Source organism: Myotis yumanensis, unplaced genomic scaffold (assembly GCF_028538775.1).
Source record: "Myotis yumanensis isolate MYYU_CA2020_CCGP unplaced genomic scaffold, mMyoYum1.0.hap1 SCAF_7, whole genome shotgun sequence".
In the NCBI taxonomy this organism is placed as follows: Eukaryota; Metazoa; Chordata; class Mammalia; order Chiroptera; family Vespertilionidae; genus Myotis; species Myotis yumanensis.
In genome coordinates, this window is record NW_027223758.1 from 66049313 (window position 1) to 66070350 (window position 21038).

Below are 21038 nucleotides of genomic sequence, written 5' to 3' on the forward strand. Positions count from 1 at the left end.
ATTAGCCACATAGGACTCCTAACCGTTCCCCAAACACCCAAGTTCTTTTATGACTCAACTAGAGGCCCAGCACGCACTAAATTGTGCGAGAGTAGCTCGCTTCCGCTTGCCTCAGCTGGCCGCCCCGCCATCGCAGCTCTAAGCTCGCTGCCCCGCCCTCCGCTGCTCATAGCTCTCCACTGCTAGTAGCTCACCCTGCCCGCTGCGAGAGCTACTGCTCGTTTGGTTAGGACGGTGTTACAGCGTGTCGACCACAGGGCTTTTATGATACAGATGCTTTTGTTTTCTAGTCTATCTGCCAGGAACCACATTCTCTTTCCTGGGAAGCTCCCAGTTATCCATTAAAGTTCAGGTCAAAGGTCCTCTGGGGGGTGTCTGACCCGCTCCTGGTGCTCTAGCTCCCTTGGGGACACTGTTCAAGTAGGTATAAGGTGTACTTAATTATGTTGCTGTATTTCCTTTCATTAAACTCAGAGACACAGTCACATTAACCTAGTCCTAACCTGGAGCTGCTCAGAGTCCATGAGCCCATCCCTGCATAATCGCTGGCTCCTAATAGGCTCACCCCCTGCCTGAACCCTCCCCACTAGCTCCTTGGGGTGCAGTCAGCAAGAAGCTGCTGTTTTGTCATTTACCCAGCAATTCATGATAACCTGTTGGTTACCAGACCCTGGTACACAGAGGCACTCACTAAGTGTTCACTAGTAAAAGGTAGCAAATGGCCCTAGCCGGCTTGGCTCAGTGGATAGAGCATCAGCCTGTGGACTGAAGGGTCCCAGGTTCGATTCCGGCCAAGGGCACATGCCTAGGTTGCGGGCTCGATCCCCAGTAGGGGTTGTGCAGGAGGCAGCCGGTCAATGATTCTCTCTCATCATTGATGTTTCTATCTCTCTCTCCTTCTCCCTTCCTCTCTGAAATCAATAAAGAAATATATTAAAAAAACAAAACGGTAGCAAATGTTTCCTGAGGACTTACAACATTTGATCCTTAAAACAGCCCTGCAGGCAGGAACTATTATACCCTTTTCACAGAGGAAGAAACTCAAAATCAGAGTCCTAAGTCACAGAAAACCTGGAGACCCAAAGTGACTAATTAGCCAAGCTCATTAGCATCACAGCAACACAAACCCTGACTTGCAATTCTCAGCCCTGCACTCTCTCCAAGTCAAAAGCTCCTAGGAGGTCAGTTTGGGGACAGCCATTCCACAAGCAGAGCGAACCTGTTGGTCCACAATGTGATTCTTCAGCAATCTCTTGGCCAAGGCTCCAAGGGACAAAACACCCAAGGATCCAATTTCAATTTCAAAAGCCTATCCCCTGCTAGGGAAGAGGTGGCCTCTCTTGGGATGAAGAAAGCAAACTGAAAGACTACCAGCAGGAAAGAGTTGGGATTTTAAAATTGCACATTTCCCAGAGCTGTCATAAAGTCATACTGTATTTTCCCACAAAGTATCCATCTTCTACTCAGCATGAGCAGCACATACAGATCCCATCCAAAGCTATAAAACTGTGGATTTTGCTAAGCAGGGGGAAAGACACAGCCTTGTCAGGCTTTCTAAACTCCTGCAAAGGGCTTCAAGAACACTCCTGTTCCCCCACCATTAACACCCAGAGAATCCCAGGTGTGAGCCGCTGCTGGAGAGAAGCCACAGAAGCTGTATACTCAGGGCCAGAGGCCTGGCTGGGAGAAGGAACAATGCATGTGAAATCATCTGTGACTAGAGCATTTGAATTGGAACAAAGGCTCATGTCGCTGTTCACTGCTAAACATTACAGACACAAAAGGACTTGTTTCCCTAAGAAAGGGCAGCAGCAAGACTGACAATTCACTCGCAGAGCTTCTGTGCACATGCGAAAGGGCTTGTGTGCCAGTTCATGCCCGGGTACAGGCAGTTACCTGGGGCCGGGCGTTAGCCACGTCCAAGTCATGCAAGGTCACATCCTGGATGATTTCTTTCTTCTTGTGCACATCCCCCTTTGGCAAGGGGACATACTCTTCAGCTTCAAGGTCGAATTCTGTGGCATAGGTATCACACCTGCCCTGCCTCTGCAAAGGGAGAGAAACCTGAGTGCCTGGTGAGTTTTCACTGCCAAGTCCCCAAATGGCACACTGCTAAGTGAGATAAAGTCTCAGTTCCCAAGTGTGGGCCTGACAGCATACTCGACTAACTCATACTCGACCAACTCCAAGCATCCCCCACTCTTCTGCTGCCAAGAGAAGGAAGCTATCTGCTCATCGCTGGGCTCCAAAAACCCAGTTGAAAAACACCTGATACTTTCTCCAAGAATATTTTTCCTCCTCTCTTTTAACTGTATGCAATTCCCGATAAAGGGCAAATCCAACAGATTAACTGGAGCCGGAGGGAGTTGTTCAGACTCTTTTGTAGGTGGGTGATTTATTGTATGATATGAAGTATTATGCGCATCCATTAAACAGTGAGGAACACTGTACAGGACACTGAAAATCAGATATAAAAGGAATGCCAACTAATGCAGCATTCCTTTCCACACACATATATCTTGAGAAGAAAATACCAAAGAGATAAAAGGAAGATTAAATACACTGCACATTTCAATTTAAAAATGACTACAGTTGTTTTGCTTTCTCATCCTGTATGCCCCCTTTAAACAGGTTTTAGTATTTTTCTAACAGACTTTTTAGAATGAAGATAAAGGGAAAGCAAACTTTATTAAACACAAAGGGGCAACTGCTGACCTTCTGTCAGCATCGCACCAGACACTCCATCCCCATCCCCAAAAAAAGCAACTTCCTGGTCACCCAGGCCTCCTCATGGCAGACAAATCATGCATTACCTTCACGGCTCCACTGTTGGCTTCAATGTAAATCACATCTCCAGCCTCTACTCGCTCTTTCTGCAAACTTTCAAAAATGCTGGGGTCCAGCTTAAAATAAAAAAAAAAAATATGTGAATCAGAGAACTGTAATACATATTATATTTATTTCTGACAAACTGTAAGATATCTTTCCATAAGGGATTTGAGGTAGCTAATGACTGTATGGAGAAAGTGTATTTGTGTGTATGTGTATGTGTGCATATGTGTGTGTATTAGAATGTGTGAGGCTGGCTCTGAGGGTTTGAGTGTCATAGAGAGAAAGCAAGAGTGAGTGTACCTGTGTTCCAGGCAGAGAGGGACATAAGGGAAACCTAGTCTCCTTTTCCCCTTTACTCCTAAAGTTGCAGACTGGCAAATATGGCTCTGACTACTTTTAGGTGGCCTACACTATTCCTGGGAGTAGGAACTCCTTTAAAGATTGCTGTCGCAGGTTCAATCCTTCACATTCCTCTCACCTTGGGTACTGATAGAACCTTCTGCAACTAAAGCTTTCTTTCTGTAAGTAGCATTTTGTGGGCCTACGACTTTGGACAAGGCTATCAGTTTCTTCAGCTATATAACAGCACCCAGATGTGATCACAGATGTTTAAAATTCAAAGGGAAACATAAACCAGGATCTTTCCCAAGCCTTTTGATTGAAATCCCAGTTTTTGCTCCCTACTTGCCTGCCTGTTTATATCTCCAGGAAAGTAGCATATTTGGGGAACTGCTGCTTTTCTCCAGATCGTCCAGATTCAGGCTACCCCTGATGATCAATATTCTAGGACAGCAACTTTTGTAAGGAGTTAGCATTTAGAAATAAGTTTCTCTCAATTAAACTTCATTTTATAATGTGAAAAACACTTGGGCTTTGTCTCAAATAATATTAAAGAGTAAAAACCCGGGATTCAAAAGAACCCAGACACAAAAGAATACATATTGTATGATTCCATTAGTACGAAATGTTCAGAAAAGGCAAATAGTATATAGAAACAGAACGTAGATTGGTAGTTGCCAGGGGCTGTGGGTGAGAATGGGAAGCTATTGTAACCGGGCATGAGGTTTCTTGGGGTGATGAAAATGGTCTAAAACTGGTTGGTTGTAATGGTTGTACAACTCTGTAAATAGACCTAAATTCCTTGAGTTGTACATTTAAGATGGGTGAGTTTATTTGAAACCATATCTCAATAAAGCTCCTGCAAATGGTAACCACAAAAACAAAGCTCTGTCTCTCTGGCTGGGTGGGGCCTGATGGCCTCCTGGAGCACTGCCATGGGCAGGAGGGACAGTGGTTGGTCGGCCTCTGACACTGGGCTTGGGATGAGGGAAGCACTCGATACTGATTGCAAGTATGGTATTCTCCTTCACACTTAAATATCCATGAGTATTTAAGCTCCATCTAACCAAATACCTTACACTCAAAGTAGCTGGAAGTACTCATTTTAGAAGAAAAATTTCACCTCTCCTCTATGTCATTTTCTTAAGGAAACTGTGCAAAGCAGCCTTATGGATAGCTGAAATCTAAGTTGCATGCCTTATTTTATCTATCATACATTGAAGAGCACACACTACTTTTTTGCCTTAAGCATTTTTATATTGGTTAATTTCCCAAATGAATTGACTGAAGATGTAATTATTGCAAGGTGGCAGGTCCTACTAAGAAATCTAATTAATACAGAATGGGAGAGATGAAGGGCAGGTTTAAAAGAGATTATTTGCAGAGGCATGCCCCTAAGATGGAAACCCTGTTAGGAAAAAGAAAAATGGCTCTTTGAAGAAGAGACATTTTTATGATCTCCATAAAGCAGTGACCAAGAAACCACCTCACAGAATCAAAGAACCATGAAATCACAGACAGGAACAAAGATGGAGAAATTATACTGCAAATTGTGATCAATCTACTGCAGTAGATCTATCTACTGCAGATGGGAAAATGAAGGCCCAGAGAGCTCAACTGATTTCAAAAGGTCACATAGTAGGTTGGAGGGTACTCTACCACTTAACTAGTTGTATGATCCTAAGATAACCGCTTAACCTCTTTATGAGACTCAGTTCCTTTATCGGTGGGAAATTATACAAACAAATACACACATCATAAATATTAACACTCCGGTGTGGGGTGAATTTCCCGCCAAAATATAAGATGGCGCGGGCAATTATTTAGGTTTCCCGCGCAAAATCAGGGATTTTTATGATACCTATTACCCCAATGGGTATGAAACGGTTCGCATACGCAGGTAGGTATCTTTGTGAACGGCAAACAAACAAATATTTGGTAATACGCAGTTACAATCGGCCCGAGTTTACACGTTTCCCGCACTCCACCGCAAATCTATATGAACCGAGTTAAGACGGCTCCCGCGGAGTACGCGCAATTCACGCGAGCCGACTTAACTCGTTTCCCCCACTCCAAGTGTTAATAAATATTTGTTGGAGCATGTAGCACAGGGCCCGGTACATACAATAAGTAAGAGCTATGATGATAATGTTATATTATTATTATTAATAAAGCAAGCCACTCTGGCCAGCATTGCTTAGTGGTTAGAGCATTGGCCTACGCACCAAAGAGTTGGTTGAGGGTTTGATTCCCAGTCAAGGGCACATACCTGGGTTGCAGGTTCAATCTCTGGCCCTGGTTGGGGCGCATGCGGGAGGCAACCAATCAATGTGTCTTTCTCACATCGATGTTTCTCTCTCCTCTCCCCCCATCCCTCCTTTTCACTCTCTCTAAAAATCAATGGAAAAAATATCCTCAGGTGAGGATTAACAACAACAAAATAATAATAATAATAATAATAATAATAATAATAAAGCAAAGCCTACAATCTAAATTGCTCCATTTCTCTAACTGAAAGCTCTGACAATAACATCAAAAGCTACCACTTCTTAGGTAACTAAGTGCCACATCCAAAGCTACAACTTTTATCCTTAAAAGAACTCCGTGAGATAGGCAATTTTTTATTCCCATTTAACAGATAAAGTCACTTCCCAAAGGTCATACCATTATCAGCAGCAGAGCCAAAATTCCCTTTCAGACTAACTCCAAAATCCTTGCTCTTCCCACCAGGCACCCCTGTTGCCAGCATCCTCAAGGTTTATAGGATAGGGGTCTGAGGGCCTTCTAGGGCCTCCCACAGTGCCAGCACTATGGCTTCTCTACGAAGCCCTGGCCTAAGCAGAACCAACCACTGAAGTACCCCAGGTTTCTAGGTCCTGACATATACCTACAGTATTTGGTCTCTTGAAGGCAACTCATCATCCATTCTCCAACTCTTACCAAATTACTTAATACCATTGCTTTTTGTAAGCATGAACACGGTAACTGAAAAAGTAATGCCCAGGTACAGAGAGTAGCCCAGGGCTCTGACAAATGGTCATAACATAAATAGGTGGAGAAGGTATACTCGACCAGCCACGCAGCTCATGTTTCAACATATACAATTTCCTTAGAGTAAATAAGAAAAAGCTATCTTTATTAAGTCCCCTGTGTACTGGCCCTATACTTGTTACTGCTCTATATACATGACATCTTCAGATGGCCCTGTGATAATCATCACCACAGTGCACAGACAAGGGAACTGGAACACAGGTTATACCACTTGCCCAAGGCCACACAGTGCTGAGAGATTCTAAGGCAAGAGAAAAAGAGTCCACAAACATGTACTCACTTTCAGTTGTTTGGTTCCTTTGGCTGTTTTGAGTCCTATGATTACATGACTAATGGTTTTACCATACCCTCCCATGGGGTTCTCTGTCTCACACGGAGTTAGCTCTGTGACTTCACCTTCATAAACCTCCTTGGTTTCCTTTATCCGCAGCCCTGGAAGAGATGGCAGAGGAACTCTGGTCAGAGCAGAATTTTCTTACTCCCTAACAACTTCTATTGCCACAAAACTTCCATGTCACAAGAATTGACTAGTCAACCTTACTGACGTACATTCAAGGGTGTACTCCTGGGTAGAAAAGCACCACAAACACAAATATAACAGAACGCAGAAAAACAACTGTATTTCAGCCTTTCAGAGGGACTTCCTCGATTCTAATCTAGAACTAAACAGACAAGCTATAATTCTCAAAATTGTTTCAGATATCTGCTACATGTTCAAGGGGTGACAACAATGAAATACTACTCTATAACCTCCAGAATCACTAAAATTAAAGGCTGGTAATACCAAGAGTTGGTGAGGATGCAGAACAACAGGAAGGTTACACTGCTACTGGGAGTGTAAATTGGTATAAATACTTTAAGAACAACATGGTAGCCCTAACCGGTTTGGCTCAGTGGATAGAGCGTCAGCCTGCGGACTCAAGGGTCCCAGGTTCGATTCCGGTCAAGGGCATGTACCTTGGTTGCGGGCACATCCCCAGTAGGGAGTGTGCAGGAGGCAGCTGATCGATGTTTCTCTCTCGTCGATGTTTCTAACTCTCTATCCCTCTCCCTTCCTCTCTGTAAAAAATCAATAAAATATATTTAAAAACAACAACAACAACAACAACATGGTATTATCTCTTTTTAAAAATATATATATTTTATTGATTTTTTACAGAAAGGAAGAGAGAGGGATAGTTAGAAACATCGATGAGAGAGAAACATCGATCAGCTGCCTCCTGCATGCCTCCTGCTGGGGATATGCTCGCAACCCAGGTAACATGCCCTTGAGTGGAATCGAACCCGGGACCCTTCAGTCCGCAGGCCGACGCTCTATCCGCTGAGCCAAACTGGTCAGGGCTGGTATTATCTCTTAAAGTTGAATATCCTATGATTCTGCAATTCAACTCCTATACTCACTAGACATGAGTGCACGTGTGCACCAAAGGATACAGCCAGTAGTAGTCATAAAAGCATTGTTCTTACTTGCCAAACCCTGAGAAAAATCCACTGTCTGTAAACAGTGGAAGAGACAACTGAATTGTGGTTTACTCATACAACAGAATATCACAACGCAATGAAAAAGAATTATGACCACATGCAACAACATGGATGAATCTCAAACATAACTTTGTGGGAAAGAAGCCAAATGTGGCAGAATATATACTGCAAAATTGCATTCGAGGTTTAAAAACACGTAAAACTACACTGTAATGTTAGATTCAAGGCAGTCATTAATTTGACAAGGAAAGAAAGGATGGAGATAGAGGAGGACACAAACTATACTTTAGGGTATTGGCAATATTATTTTTCTTGACTGGGTGGGTTGTTAATTTATGATAACCCACTGAGCTCTATATCTATGATACATGTACTTTTCTGTATGTCTGCACAAAATTATCAAGTCACCTTAAAATACTTAAATAAATAATATTCTATTAGTGGGACCTGGTAAAGGAACAACACTGATGGCTTAAGTTTAGGAAACACTGCTCTAAGCCTTAGCTGGAATCTACAGTCATGGCTCTTACCTTTTAGAATCACCTGACGAGCTTCTACAATTCCTTATACCCTGGCCACACTCAGAGCACTTACCTACGAATCTCAGGGGTTGGGACCCTGCCATTATTATTAGTTTAAAGCTCCCCAGATGATCCCAATGTATAGCCACAGCTGAGAACCACTCATCTAAAGAATAATGAACTCTGTTCTACTCAAAATGTGAGACATAAACTACTTCTGATGGCAGGAAGCCCTGATATGATCTGGGTGTCCTCACCATGGAGCCACCTCTGTTCTGATATGGGAATACCCAATGGCAAAAACAACAACACTGCCAATGGTGTCAATTACTTCCCACTTTTAAATGTGGTCATTATCTTAACATTGGGTCCGCTGACTTCTTTCCCTAGAAACCCAATTTGGGCAAAAACTCTCTCAGATATTCAAGTAAGGAAACGTTTTATTCTACCTTCACTCAATCTGATAGCCTACAAATGGAAGTTTTGGAATAGCCCCAAAATAGAGGTTGCATTTCATTTTTGCCTCACCAAATTCTTAGTTCCTGAACACCATGACAAAATTTTCTAAATAAAATGAATGCATCAGAAGATTGTGACAGGGGACTCTTTCCTCCTCCCCACGTAGGAGTCTGTGCAGTAAGATTCTTTCCCCCTCCCCATGTGGGAGTCTGTACTTGTTCTTCAATAAAATTCCACCTTTACTAAAAAAAAAAATTGTGACAAACTTGGAAAATTCTGTACTTTTTAAATAAAATTTTGATTTTTTTTTTTTAATCCTCATGGAGGACATGATTTTTTTATTGATTTCAGAGAGAGAGGAAGAGAGAGGAGAGAGAGGAGAGAGAGAGGGAGAAAGGGAGAGAGAGAGAGAGAGAGAGAGAGAAAGAGAGAGAGAGAGATGTAAAAGAGAAATAGTGATTGGTCACCTCCCATACGTGCCCTGACTGGGGATCGAACCTACAACCTAGGTATGTGCCCTGACTGGGAATCAAACTCAACCTTTTGGTGCACTGGATGATGATCTAATCAACCGAGTCACTTGGCCAGGGTTGAACTTTGATTTTTTAATTCAAAACTTTTACATCCCAGAGATAAAGTCCTCCAAATGGAATGTTTTCCTATATTTACGGTTAGACGACTATGACATGAAATTCCTCAAGTGGGGGAAAAGGCATTCCCATCTCTCACTAGTTCCATATTTGTTTAGAAGTTGCTCTGTGCTGACAAGCAGACAGGGGATATGGTTGACAGACAATGAAACAGGCTGTTAGCCAGGAAAGGGACTGAGCTGGCACTATCTCTGGCAACAACAACGCAAATGACACAGGTTTCATCTGCTGGCTCAGGTTTCTAAATCCCTGACAGGGACCTTCATCACATCAAGGAAATAGCACAGACTCCTTGCTTTTTATTTCTGGTCAGCTTACAGCTTTCTCCCACCCCCACTGTCAACATCACAGAAACTCAAAGGCAGAGAAAGATGGGCAGAGTTCCTTTTTGAAGATTGTCAATGACCTGCCTTTTTATTCAGTGGCAGGATCAAGAAATTTCTCTTCACTTGGCTGCCATCAAAAGAACGGTGTTGCTCTCCTCCCCCCAAAAAAGGGCAAATCACAAAACTGATGCCTAGAAAATTTATCTTTTCAAAGTTAAAGCATTTAAATTACCTTTAAGCAACCTAAACACACACACTCACGTAAAGGTCAGTTTTGTCAGATTTTATCAATGTCAGTAAAATATTTTTCAAATTTGTAAAAATGCATTTTATTAGTACACATATTTGAACCAGTTGTAAAATCTTACAGATTATCTCATTAATTAATGAGTTAAATAAAATCTATGACACATGTTCATTAAATTCTTTAAAAGTTCTCAAAAGATTTGAAACCTATGGCATCATAAGATTCACTGAATGCCTTTCAACACTTCATGTAATAACACAAGCTAAACCTTACAAATACAAATGTTGCTAAAAAAGCCAGACACACCCGGCTGGTGTGGCTCAGTGGTTGAGTGAAAACCTATGAATCAGGTGGTCACGGTTTGATTCCTGGTCAGGGCACATGCCCAAGTTGTGGGCTCGATCCCTAGTGTGGGGCGTGCAGGAGGCAGCGATCAATGATTCTCTCTCATCATTGATGTTTTCTCTCTCTCTCTTCCTCTCCCTTCCTCTCTGAAATAAAAAAATATATATTAAATAAGTAAATAAATGAATAATTAAAAAGTCCACATTCCACCCTGGCCACGTGGCTCACTTGGTTGGAGCATCATTCTGTACACCCAAAAAGCTGCGGGTTCAATCCCTGGTCAGGGTGCCTATTCAAGGCAACCAATCAATGTTTCTCTCTTACATTGATGTTTCTCTCTCCCCCTCTTCCTTCCTTTCTCTCTAAAATCAATAAAAACGTATCTTTGGGTGAGGATTGAAAAAAAAAAAGGTCCATATTCCAAATAACACAAAGCAGCCTACAGATACAGTTCACAGTGTCTCTGGTCTAAAGCAAGAGTCCCAAACTCCAGGCTTACTTAGACCTGGCAAGGACCATTAAGAAGCAGAGCAAGCCTCACAGAGCCTGGGGCAAGCTGGAGTGCAAGCCTGCTCTGAACAGGAGAGGACCCACTTAGCTTTGACCGACTGCTCCTGGTGGAAATGAAAGCTTCTTTCAAGCCAGAAAGAAGGATTTAATATGACATCTCTCAATCTCTAAATACTGGCAACTACCTAACTCAAATTTTATTTTTAAAAACACTGTATAAATCAAACAGAATATGTCTATTGCCAGACACAGACCAAGGGCTATCTTACTTTAGCTAACGGCTGTCTTCTCTCTGTTTAAGTCCACCCCCTTCTTTCACTCACAAATACTTCACTGAGCACCTACTGTGTGTCAGCAACTGGGGCAACCTTTGGTGCCCCCTATATCTATAGTAGACATTTAATGAATGTCCAATCCGTTCCTTCCCATAACTTCCCAACTCCCAAAATGACAAAGCTGGGAGAAGAGGTGACAACCTTGCCTCTTTCTTTCAGCCCCAACACCTAATCCTTCAGGAAATCCTGTCAGCTCTATCATCCAGCTATACCCCAAATCCAACCATTTATCACCTCTACCATCACCACCCTTGCTGAAAGCTATCACCATCTCTTTCTCAGACGACTTATGATCTACTTGTACCCTCGCCCTCTTTACTGTCTACTCTCTATACCCCAGCCAGAGATTCTTATAAAACCAAAACTATTCTCCAATTACTTCTCCTTTCACTCAGCAAAAAAGCCAAAGCCCTAACCATGGCCTAAGGCCCTATAGGATCTTACCCCCAAACCAGACTTTAGCTGTTCTGAGGTAAGGATCCTGGGCTAGACAAATCTATTCTTGCTTAAACTTTCATATTTTCCTTGAAATTTTAAAAAATAATTTCTTGTTTTAAAAAACATATTTTTACTAACTTTAGAGAGAGGGAGAGAGAAATATCAATATCAGAGAGAAACATCAATCGGTTGCCTCCTACAGACACCCTGACCAGGGATTGAACCTGCAACCTGGGCATGTGCCCTTACTGTCAATCAAACTGGGGAACTTTTGGTACACGGGAAGATGCTCAACCAACTGAACCACACCAGCCAGGGCTCCTTGAATTTTTTTAAATTAGTAAACTTCCTTCTTCAGAATATTTATCTTTGACAAGCAAAAGGACTGAAAAATGGTGCAGGCACTGACAAGTGTTCATAACCCATGACGACTCAGCAACTAACTATATCCTAGAGACAGACTCCCACATTTGCAGAAACATTAAATATTTCTTAACAGTTTAAAAGGAATAAACTATTTCTACAAGTAGATGTGAGAGAAGCTGAGATTTTCCCAGAGGTAGGCCAGAAGAAATAAGGACAGGAGCCTGCCCCACAAGTCCTAGCTGGCAAGAGGGAAACATTCGGGAGAGAGGTCATTCTCTCCTCACAGCAGCTCTTCAAAGCATGGGCCCTAGAATCAGACAAATGAGGTTAAAACTAGAGCTCTGCTTCTTCCTAGCTGGGTCACTATGGACAAGCTATTGAACTTCCTGAGTCTGTTTTATAAGATGCTAAATGAGACGGAGAGCTTCCTCTCGGCAGGGGGAAAGGCTCTCGTCAATGCAGGGGCCTGGCACATAACAAACACTCCACATGGTAGCTCCAAGCCCTATGAGATTGGCACTACCAGCCTCAAAGCTCTGCCAGTGACCAAATAGTATCATCACTCTCTGACAGGCCACAGTTCTTCTGGCTCAACATCCAGAACCAGGGGCTTTCTGGCAGCATGACACACAATTCTTTTGGCTTAAGTCCAAAACCTTTCCAGTGGAAAGTCATCTCTAAAAACATAAAAAGGCTTCTAGGAAAATCTGACTGGTTTCTTTCTTTTTTTTTTTAAGTACTTTTTTCTTTAAATATGTTTTTATTGATTTTTTAGAGAGAGAGGAAGGGAGAGAAAGAAACATACATGTAAGAGAGACAGAAACATTGATTGGTTGCCTCCCATACACATCCCAACTGGGGACCGATATCATAACCTGGGCTTGTACCCTGACTGGCAATCAAACTGGCGACCTTTCGGTGTACGGGACTATGCTCAACCAACTGAGCCACACCGGCCAGGGCCTGACTTGTTTCTTAAAAATCACTTTATAGCCACATTTATTTTGTCAGGCTAAAAACCCCAACCCCATAGCTAGGGCCCACGTTTGTTGCTTGTTAAAGCACCTCAATTAGAAAGTTGGGTTTTTGTTTTATTTGCAAGATAACACTAATGGTGTCAAAAGAAAAAGAGCAGTACAACAAATACAAATCATGAAGTCTTTTTCACAACCAGGAGGCTTTAGTGCACCGTGCATGTGAGAACTCCTCCTCCCACAAACATGATACTCACCAATGGCCCTGCGGAAGTTCTCCATCAGCACTTCTGTCTTCTTGATCTCCGTAGAGTAAACTTCACTCCCCACCATGGGGCAGAAAGGTACCTTACTACCCAGCTCCTGAGCAATAGCGAGAGCTAGAGCTGTCTACAGAAAAAAATGAAAATGTACTTGTTTTACTTCTTGAAAATATGATCATTCAGAGACATACTTTATTTAAAAAAGTTATAACCAGAAAATGAAAATCTAGTCTAGTCTTAACATCAATAGGTATGTTTCACACAATAAATGTTTGATGACTCTTCTGTATTTATAATCTAAATGGCATTTTTAATCATCCCTATAATTACTAGTTATCATTCATTGAGACCCAGTGCAGGCCCAACTCTAAGTACTTCACATGACCTCCCACTCACCCTATGAATTAGATACTACTACTACCACCACTTTACAAATGAGGAAACTGAAATACAGAGAGATTAAATAACATATCCTAGGTACCATAATTTAGAAAATGGAGGAGGGGGCACTTAAATGCTGGTAGCAGGGTTACAGAGATCATATTCCCATCATAATTAGTATAGTCTTCCAAAACTGTTCCCTCAGTATTAAAACAGGGTCCTGACCTAATCACTCAGAACACCATACTGGATCTTTGAGATAACTGCTGCCTGTTTATACAGGTACAGGAAGACAACCCACCGGAAATCAATAAATTACATGATGTTCACTTTATATTAAGTGGCCCACACATAATGAACACGAGGTCAGGTTCTGAAGCTATGAACAGGTCTTAAATTATCCGTGAACATGCCCTAGTAAAACTACAGGTTGATTTTTAGCCAGATAACCACAGCTGTGAGATGCTGAACAGAAGCAGACTTAACAGATGTATGGTCAAACATCAAGCAGCAAAAGCCAGTCTTCTAAAGCTGGTACAGGACTGAGAAGTGCCGTGACCTTTTAATGCCATTTCATCTTTCCTCAACAAGAGTCTGAGTAAGGTCAGTTCCCAAGGTGTATGGGCTAAGGAAGAAAACAAGCTTGGTGTTGAAGAACAACAAAGTGACTCGATCTCTCCTTTTTTTTAAAAAAAAAAGAATTTTTTTTTATTGATTTCAGAGAGGAAGCGAGATAGAAACATCAATGATGAGAGATAATCACTGATTAGCTGTCTCCTGCACACCCCCTACTGGGGATTGAGCCCACAACCTGGGCATGTGCCCTTGACTGGAATTGAACCCAGGACCCTTCAGTCTGCAGGCCAACGCTCTATCCACTGAGCAAAACTGGCCAGGGCAACAAAGTGGCTCTCTGAGACAGTGTTATAAAATTGTCCCAGTGAAAGTTCTGCTTAGATTTTCTTTTCAATACTCCTTTGGTGATAGTTTTTGAGACACTAGAATCCTCTAGAGTAGCGTTTCTCAACCTGTGGGTCGCGACCCCTCTGGGGGTCGAACGACCCTTTCACAGGGGTCGCCTAAGACCATCGGAAAACACATATATAATTACATATTGTTTTTGTGATTAATCACTATGCTTTAATTATGTTCAATTTGTAACAATGAAATTGGGGGTCACCACAACACGAGGAACTGTATTAAAGGGTCGCGGCATTAGGAAGGTTGAGAACCACTGCTCTAGAGAATCAGCGTACAGTGTAGCCCATAAAGCACTGGCCCGAGCAGCCTATTTTCCTCTACCAAGAGGTCCTTTCAAAGAGCCAGGGCTGACTGGGGACTCTGGGGTGTTTCAAATATCTAGCCAGTCCCTTTATGGATTCCAACAAGCCATACTGCCTCCTCTGACTGAAAGGCCCCTTTCTTCCCGGCAAAGTCAATCTTCTCCCCACTCTGCAGGGCAAATGTCAAGATCAACCCTTCCAGCTTTACCAGCCCTCAGTGCTGCCTCCTACTCACCTTCCAGCTGCATTTAAGATCAATCAATACCATGCAGCTTAGTGTTCAACTAAAGCATTTTGTGCTGTCATGGTTTCCTCTCTCTGCCCTGAAAGCCTCTTGAAGATAAAAATCATGTCTCCAATTCCTATATTCTACCTCCCCTCCCCCCCCCCCCCCCCCAAATCTCTCACACAGCCAGAGGAGTACTAGGTAAAGTTAGCATTCAGAAAAATGCTTGCTGAGTGGTTTTCTGCCCTCCTCAAGTAAGATGTCACTGTGAAGATTCTATGAAGCCCTAGGCAAACAGAAATGTATTTCCAAAGCAAAGGAGCCTCGAAAGAGATAGGAGACAAATTCCAGAGACAATGAGACCCCTCCACGGACTTCATTCTCTCTTCTCTGGAGGTAGTCCAGGATAATCTGGATTTTAGAAACTCAATTGTATTATTGCACATTAGTTTTTAAAAACATACATCTAACCAAATTAGCTAAAAAAGGCTAGTTAAGACAAAAGATTAATTTGGCTTAGACACTAAGTTCATTCTCTTGGGTAGATTAAAAAAAAATGAGAGAAAATGAGTACCTTGCCAGTTCCAGGAGGTCCTGCCAACAAGACAGCTCTTCCAGCCATTTTCTTGCTTTTGATTAATTCTACTATCACACCACATGCCTAGACACCACAATGGAAATAATAAATCAGCATTAAAATGTTCCACGAGGGGAAAAGTCCAGTCTCTAGTCCAAACAATTCACATACTCATTCAACTAACACTGAGAGCCAATACACTGCAGGCGCTGTTCTAGGTGCTGGAGGCAATGGAGGGCAAAACAGAAAAACCCTGTGCTCATGGAGCTCCTATTCCAGGGGCAGAGACCATCACAAAAACATTGTAGATCACTACCATGAAGAAAAAAGGGTAATGACAGAGCCAGTGTCTGAGGCACAGGTTACAGAGTGATCTGGGAAGGCCTCTTTGATGACAATATATTTGATATATTGCAAAGTTCTAGGCATATCTGGGCAGGAGTCAGTGTTGCATTCAAAGCAAACAGCATGCCCACGGGACAGAAAGGCTACAGTGACCAAAGTACAGGGAGTAAGGAGCATGGGTAGATGAGGTTGAAGAGGCAGGCAGGGGCCAGAACGCAGAACAGAATTCTAGTGTCCACATTAAAGTTTGGATCTTATACTACTTGTAATGGGAAGCTACTGAAAAGGTCTTGGGCTATGTGTCATGTTACGATGATTAGTTTTTAAAAGATTTTCATGGTTGCTGTGTAGAGAATAGACAGTAGCAGTGCAAATGGGAGCAGTGACATTTAGCCTGGGGACCAGATATAGACTCCAGGAGCCCACACACTTCCTGAAATTGAAAATTAAATTGGAAACAAAATTATGCTTATATGTTCACATGTGCATTTTTTGATTCACAGCTTTGATCAGATTCCCTAATTAACCCACTAAGGGTTAAGAATCAATGACATACACTACTAGTTGGTATCAGTTAACTATCCCAGTATCCTGCAAAAAATGCTGCAGGTGAGGTTAAACCTGTGGCATCATAAGATTTACTGAATGCCTTCAAATTCTCAAGATCAAGTTCCTTGCCTTAGCGCTTCTCTGGGCAGTGACAACACTGTACACTATTGACAGGGTCTTGTGACTACATTTTATCTTCTGTACCACTATTCCCCTTAGACTGTGGAGAGTACCTTGGTACCACACTTAAGACAGCCCCTCAAAACTGTGGATTCAAGAATGTGTGTAGATGTACTATATTCCATTTCTGACTCACCTGGAAAGCACAGTGCTCTTAATAGAGCCTACAAGCTATTCTTCAGATGTTGCATCTCTATAAGAAACAGAACCATTATGGTCTTTCTATAGAGCTTTATATCATAATCCTCAGCATTAAAAGCCTTTGGGAAACTCAAAAGAGGTAGAAGAGACTTTCCAAACCTTGGATATGTACTCTTATTCACAGACTAGGACCTCTTCTATTTACTCTTCCTCAGCTTAAGTTCCAACTTCTCTCCAGTAAGGTATGCTCAGTGAATACTAAAATTTAAAAAGTAAAAATTGGAAGGGCCTTTAAAAGATACCTAGTTAAACTCTCTCCTTTTTTTTCAGATGAGGATATTAAGCACCTGCAAGAAGGCTGAGGTGACCAGGCATACAAGAATCTGGTAGCTGAGTTGGGATGCCTATTAATTCAATAAATACTGGGCCCCTATAATGAGTACTTAATAATATTACTGGTCTCTAGCCTCAGGAAGCTCATAGTTGTACAGAGGCTTACAGCATCAAAGTTAAGAGCACCGATTCTAGATTCAATAGATCTGGGTTTAAACCCTGGCTCTACCACTACCAGCCGAGTGACATTGGGCCTACCTACCTAACCTCTGTGAACCACAATTTCCTTATCTGACAACAGAGTTCATAACAGCGGCACACATGCTAAACGATTTAAGGGTAAAGTGTGCTATTGTCTGCAACTTACTTTGAAATGCAAAAGTGGATTGGTAGATTGATAAATGAACGGATATATGATAAAGCAACAGAATAAAATGTTAATTGTAGAATTTAGGCACACAGGTATTCACTATACAAGTCTTACAACTTTTTTGTATATCTGAAAGGCGTCATGGTAAAGTGGGGGAGAGACAATTATTAGGGTGGAGGGGAAAACAAGACAATGGAGATAAAGCTGTTTAGTACAGTGCTTGGCTAACTCAACCAATGTTAGCCATTTGCAGTAGCAGGCCCTTAGTAAGCAGAAGCTGTACAAAGAGAAATCTGAAAAGCACCTTGATCATGTCAACATTGCCTTTTTGAAAAGACGATGCTCAAAAAGGAAACCAGCGGCTTTTCTTTGGCCCTTTCGATTAGCACAATCAGGCTAGGAGGAAACAATCTCAATCTCATATTAAGGTTTCTGTAGCTGCTAAACCACAGCACGGCCAAGGGGCATGAATCTGACCCTAGAGCACAGCAAACTGACAGGTGGATGTAATGACATACCAGTGATGGCGAACCTAGGACACGAGTGTCAGAGGTGACACGCGAACTCAATCTTTTGGTTGACTTTTCTTTGTTAAATGGCATTTAAATATATAAAATAAATATCAAAAATGTAAGTCTTTGTTTTACTATGGTTGCAAATATCAAAAAATTTCTATATGTGACACAGCACCAGAGTTAAGTTAGGGTTTTTCAAAATGCTGACATGCTGAGCTCAAAAGGTTCGCCATCACTGACATAGACAGTACTAAACTGGGAGTCAGAATGACACGTAGTTTCAAACCCCAGCATGACACTTGCTAAACTGAGTGGCAAGTGGATAGGTGAAGTGACCTCTCTCTTACCCTCAATTTTTTTAATCTTCAAAAATAATAATACAAAGAGCTCAAACAGTTCTGTGATTATAATGTAGGTGACAGAACTTGACGTCACTGCCACTTAAAAAAAAGTGGATTGAATTGGAATGGTCAAAAGGATGCTGGGAGTGTAGGTAAACAGACTGCTCCTCCCTGTAACTCTCACTTCCCTCCTTCGGCTCCCAGGGCCTGGGAATCACAGTAAGCTTTTTAAGGCTGATCACTCCCCTACTTTAAAATAATCACAGCCCCCTACTGCACTGACAAAAATCCAAATTTCTTATCACCGCCGGCAAAGCCCCGCAGGAAGTGGCCCCAACAAAATGTGATCATTATTTTCTTTACTGGTTTACTAGTAAATGTTTATCGTCTGTCTCTTACCACACTAAAATGGAAGCTCCACGAGAGCAGAGACCTGATTTATCTTGCTCCCCGCGAACAGAGCATGGCAGGGAGGGGGGTTCACTCAAGATTTGTGGTCAAGGAGGTGAAGCAAGCAGTCAACCTCTGTCACCTGCTCCGCTGGACCGGCCCCGCTCCCGTCCCAGCGAGGTGCCTCCTCGCCGCCCCCCAAGGTCGACTTTCACTGCCCTGAGGAAACTGCAGCGGGACACGCCGGCTCCTCGCCGCTGCGGCCCTGCTCAGCGCCCCAACCCCGGGCCGCCCGCCAGCCCACCTCTCGCGCGTTCTCCTGGCCCACGAGCCCTGCGGCCGCCTGCTTGGCCAAGCCGCTCTCGTCCAGCCCCAGCCCCTTCACGTGGCTGTGGGAGGCGATGCGCTGCGTCTTCGTGGTGCTCTTTACTTCCTCAATCTTCATCTTGCACAGGTCGGGAGCCAAGACCAGCGTGGAAAACCAGCAGGGAGTAACCCACGCCCGGAACCCCGGTTACCATGCGGCCGTAACTAGGCGGTTTGTCAGGGCCCGCCTTGTTCGGCGCTCTATTGGCGGAGACGGAAACGCCTCCGCTCTTCATTGGCTCGTGGCTGGCTCCGCCCACCTACTTCCGTCTGTGTCCACGGATTACCATTCCCCACAGCCGGCGCTTGGGCGGGGTAGAGACGCCGGTGCAACACAGACTGGCCAGCCGCGCCTGTGGTTTGATCTGGGGCTGAGGCATTGCCAGGAGGTCAGGGTCATAATCGTGCTATCCGATACATTTCGTATTGCAACGTCATATCCTTCAGAGAAGCTCAGGTAATTACCTCCGTTTTGGATTTGGAGAAACAAGCTTTGACTTTTGCCTAGTTTTCTGACTTCCACACTTTGGTGTCTCTCTAGGGAGGCCCAACTCAGCCAGCCAATCACTCCCACCCTGCAACCCGGGCATGTGTCCTCACCGGTAATCGAACCCATGACCTCCTGGTTCATGGGTTGACACTCAACCACGGAGTCACACCGGCCCGGCTGGAAGTCATGCAGTTTTGCTGCATGTATTTTACACACTGGATATTAAGGGACTTGGTAGTGGTTTCTGTCAGCGAATGGAACCTTTGGCATTTTTAGAGCCTGAAAAAGCAGAAGCAAGGTCTTGGAAAGCTGAGGTTGTTACTGGTGGCCTGTGATTCATTAACCCTATAGTTATCACCTCTAGGCCACTCCAAAAGATCACTTAACATTTCATTGACATTCCTAGTCATTCAGAGGTGAATAGTAATTGCTTTTACCTTGTGGAGGAGGGAGTCTTTCATCTAGTAGTCACAATGAGGCACTCTGAGAAACTAACTTCTTTACATATTATCCAGTTAGGAGAGAAGACCACTATACATTTATTATTTTAAGCCCCAAACTTTGGCACAAAGTAAAGAGAAAGATTTTCTTTCAGCCATATAAGGAGGTGGTAGGATAAGGACTTTGGAGCTCAGAGGAATCCGTAGGAGCACTTGGTGCAGTGGTTTTCAAACCACATTTCCTAGAGTTGTAGAATTCTTTCATGGCCAGTATGAATGGGAAGGGGGAAGGCTGAGAGTATAGGATACTAATTCCAAGCCCCTACCTTCCCTTCCACCAAAGCTCTTTCCATTTTTTTACTGCTAAAGAACAGTTCAAAAATCACTGATCTGGCCCTAGCTGGTTTGTCTCAGTGGATAGAGCGTCAGCCTGCAGACTGAAGGGTTCTGGGTTTGATTCCAGTTGGGGGCACATGCCCCGGTTGCGGCTTGATCCCTAGTGGGGGGCGTGCAAGAGGCAGCCAATCAATTATTCTCTCTCATCATTGATGTTTCTATCTCTCTCTCCCTCTCCCTTCCTCTCTAAAATCAATAAAAATGTATTTTTAAAAAATCACCAATCTGACTTAGCATTCTCACTTTACAGGTAAGGAAACTGAGGCCCTAAAAGGGGATGGAAACTGTCCAACGTCACAAATTGATCAATTGTCTGACAGTCCCAAACCCCAGATCTGGGGTGCAAAGAAGCTGGACCTGGGTGGCCAGAGTGGCTCCATGGTTGAGCATCAGCCTATGAACCAGGAGGTCACAATTCGATTCCCGGTCAGGGCACATGCCTGGATTTCGGGCTTGATCCCCAGTGTGTGGTGTGCAGGAGGCAGCCGATCAATGATTCTCTCTCATCACTGATGTTGCTATCTCTCTTTCTCTCTTGTCCTCTCTGAAATCAATAAAAAAAAAAAAAAAGCTAGAC

At 43.1% G+C, this 21038-nt stretch overlaps 1 protein-coding gene across 1 annotated transcript in view; it reads right to left on the bottom strand.

Moving 5' to 3' along the window:
- Nucleotides 1–19296, bottom strand: part of RUVBL1 (RuvB like AAA ATPase 1) — a 36698-nt gene extending 17402 nt beyond the window's left edge. The window contains exons 1-6 of the mRNA XM_070421585.1: nucleotides 19074–19296; nucleotides 15603–15689; nucleotides 13133–13265; nucleotides 6503–6654; nucleotides 2814–2903; nucleotides 1897–2046 (exon numbers count right to left, since the gene is read on the bottom strand). Coding sequence (XP_070277686.1) covers nucleotides 1897–2046; nucleotides 2814–2903; nucleotides 6503–6654; nucleotides 13133–13265; nucleotides 15603–15689; nucleotides 19074–19214 — 753 coding nt within the window. The 5' untranslated portion in view covers nucleotides 19215–19296. The remainder of the gene's footprint in view (nucleotides 1–1896; nucleotides 2047–2813; nucleotides 2904–6502; nucleotides 6655–13132; nucleotides 13266–15602; nucleotides 15690–19073) is intronic.
- Nucleotides 19297–21038: the final 1742 nt, after the last annotated feature.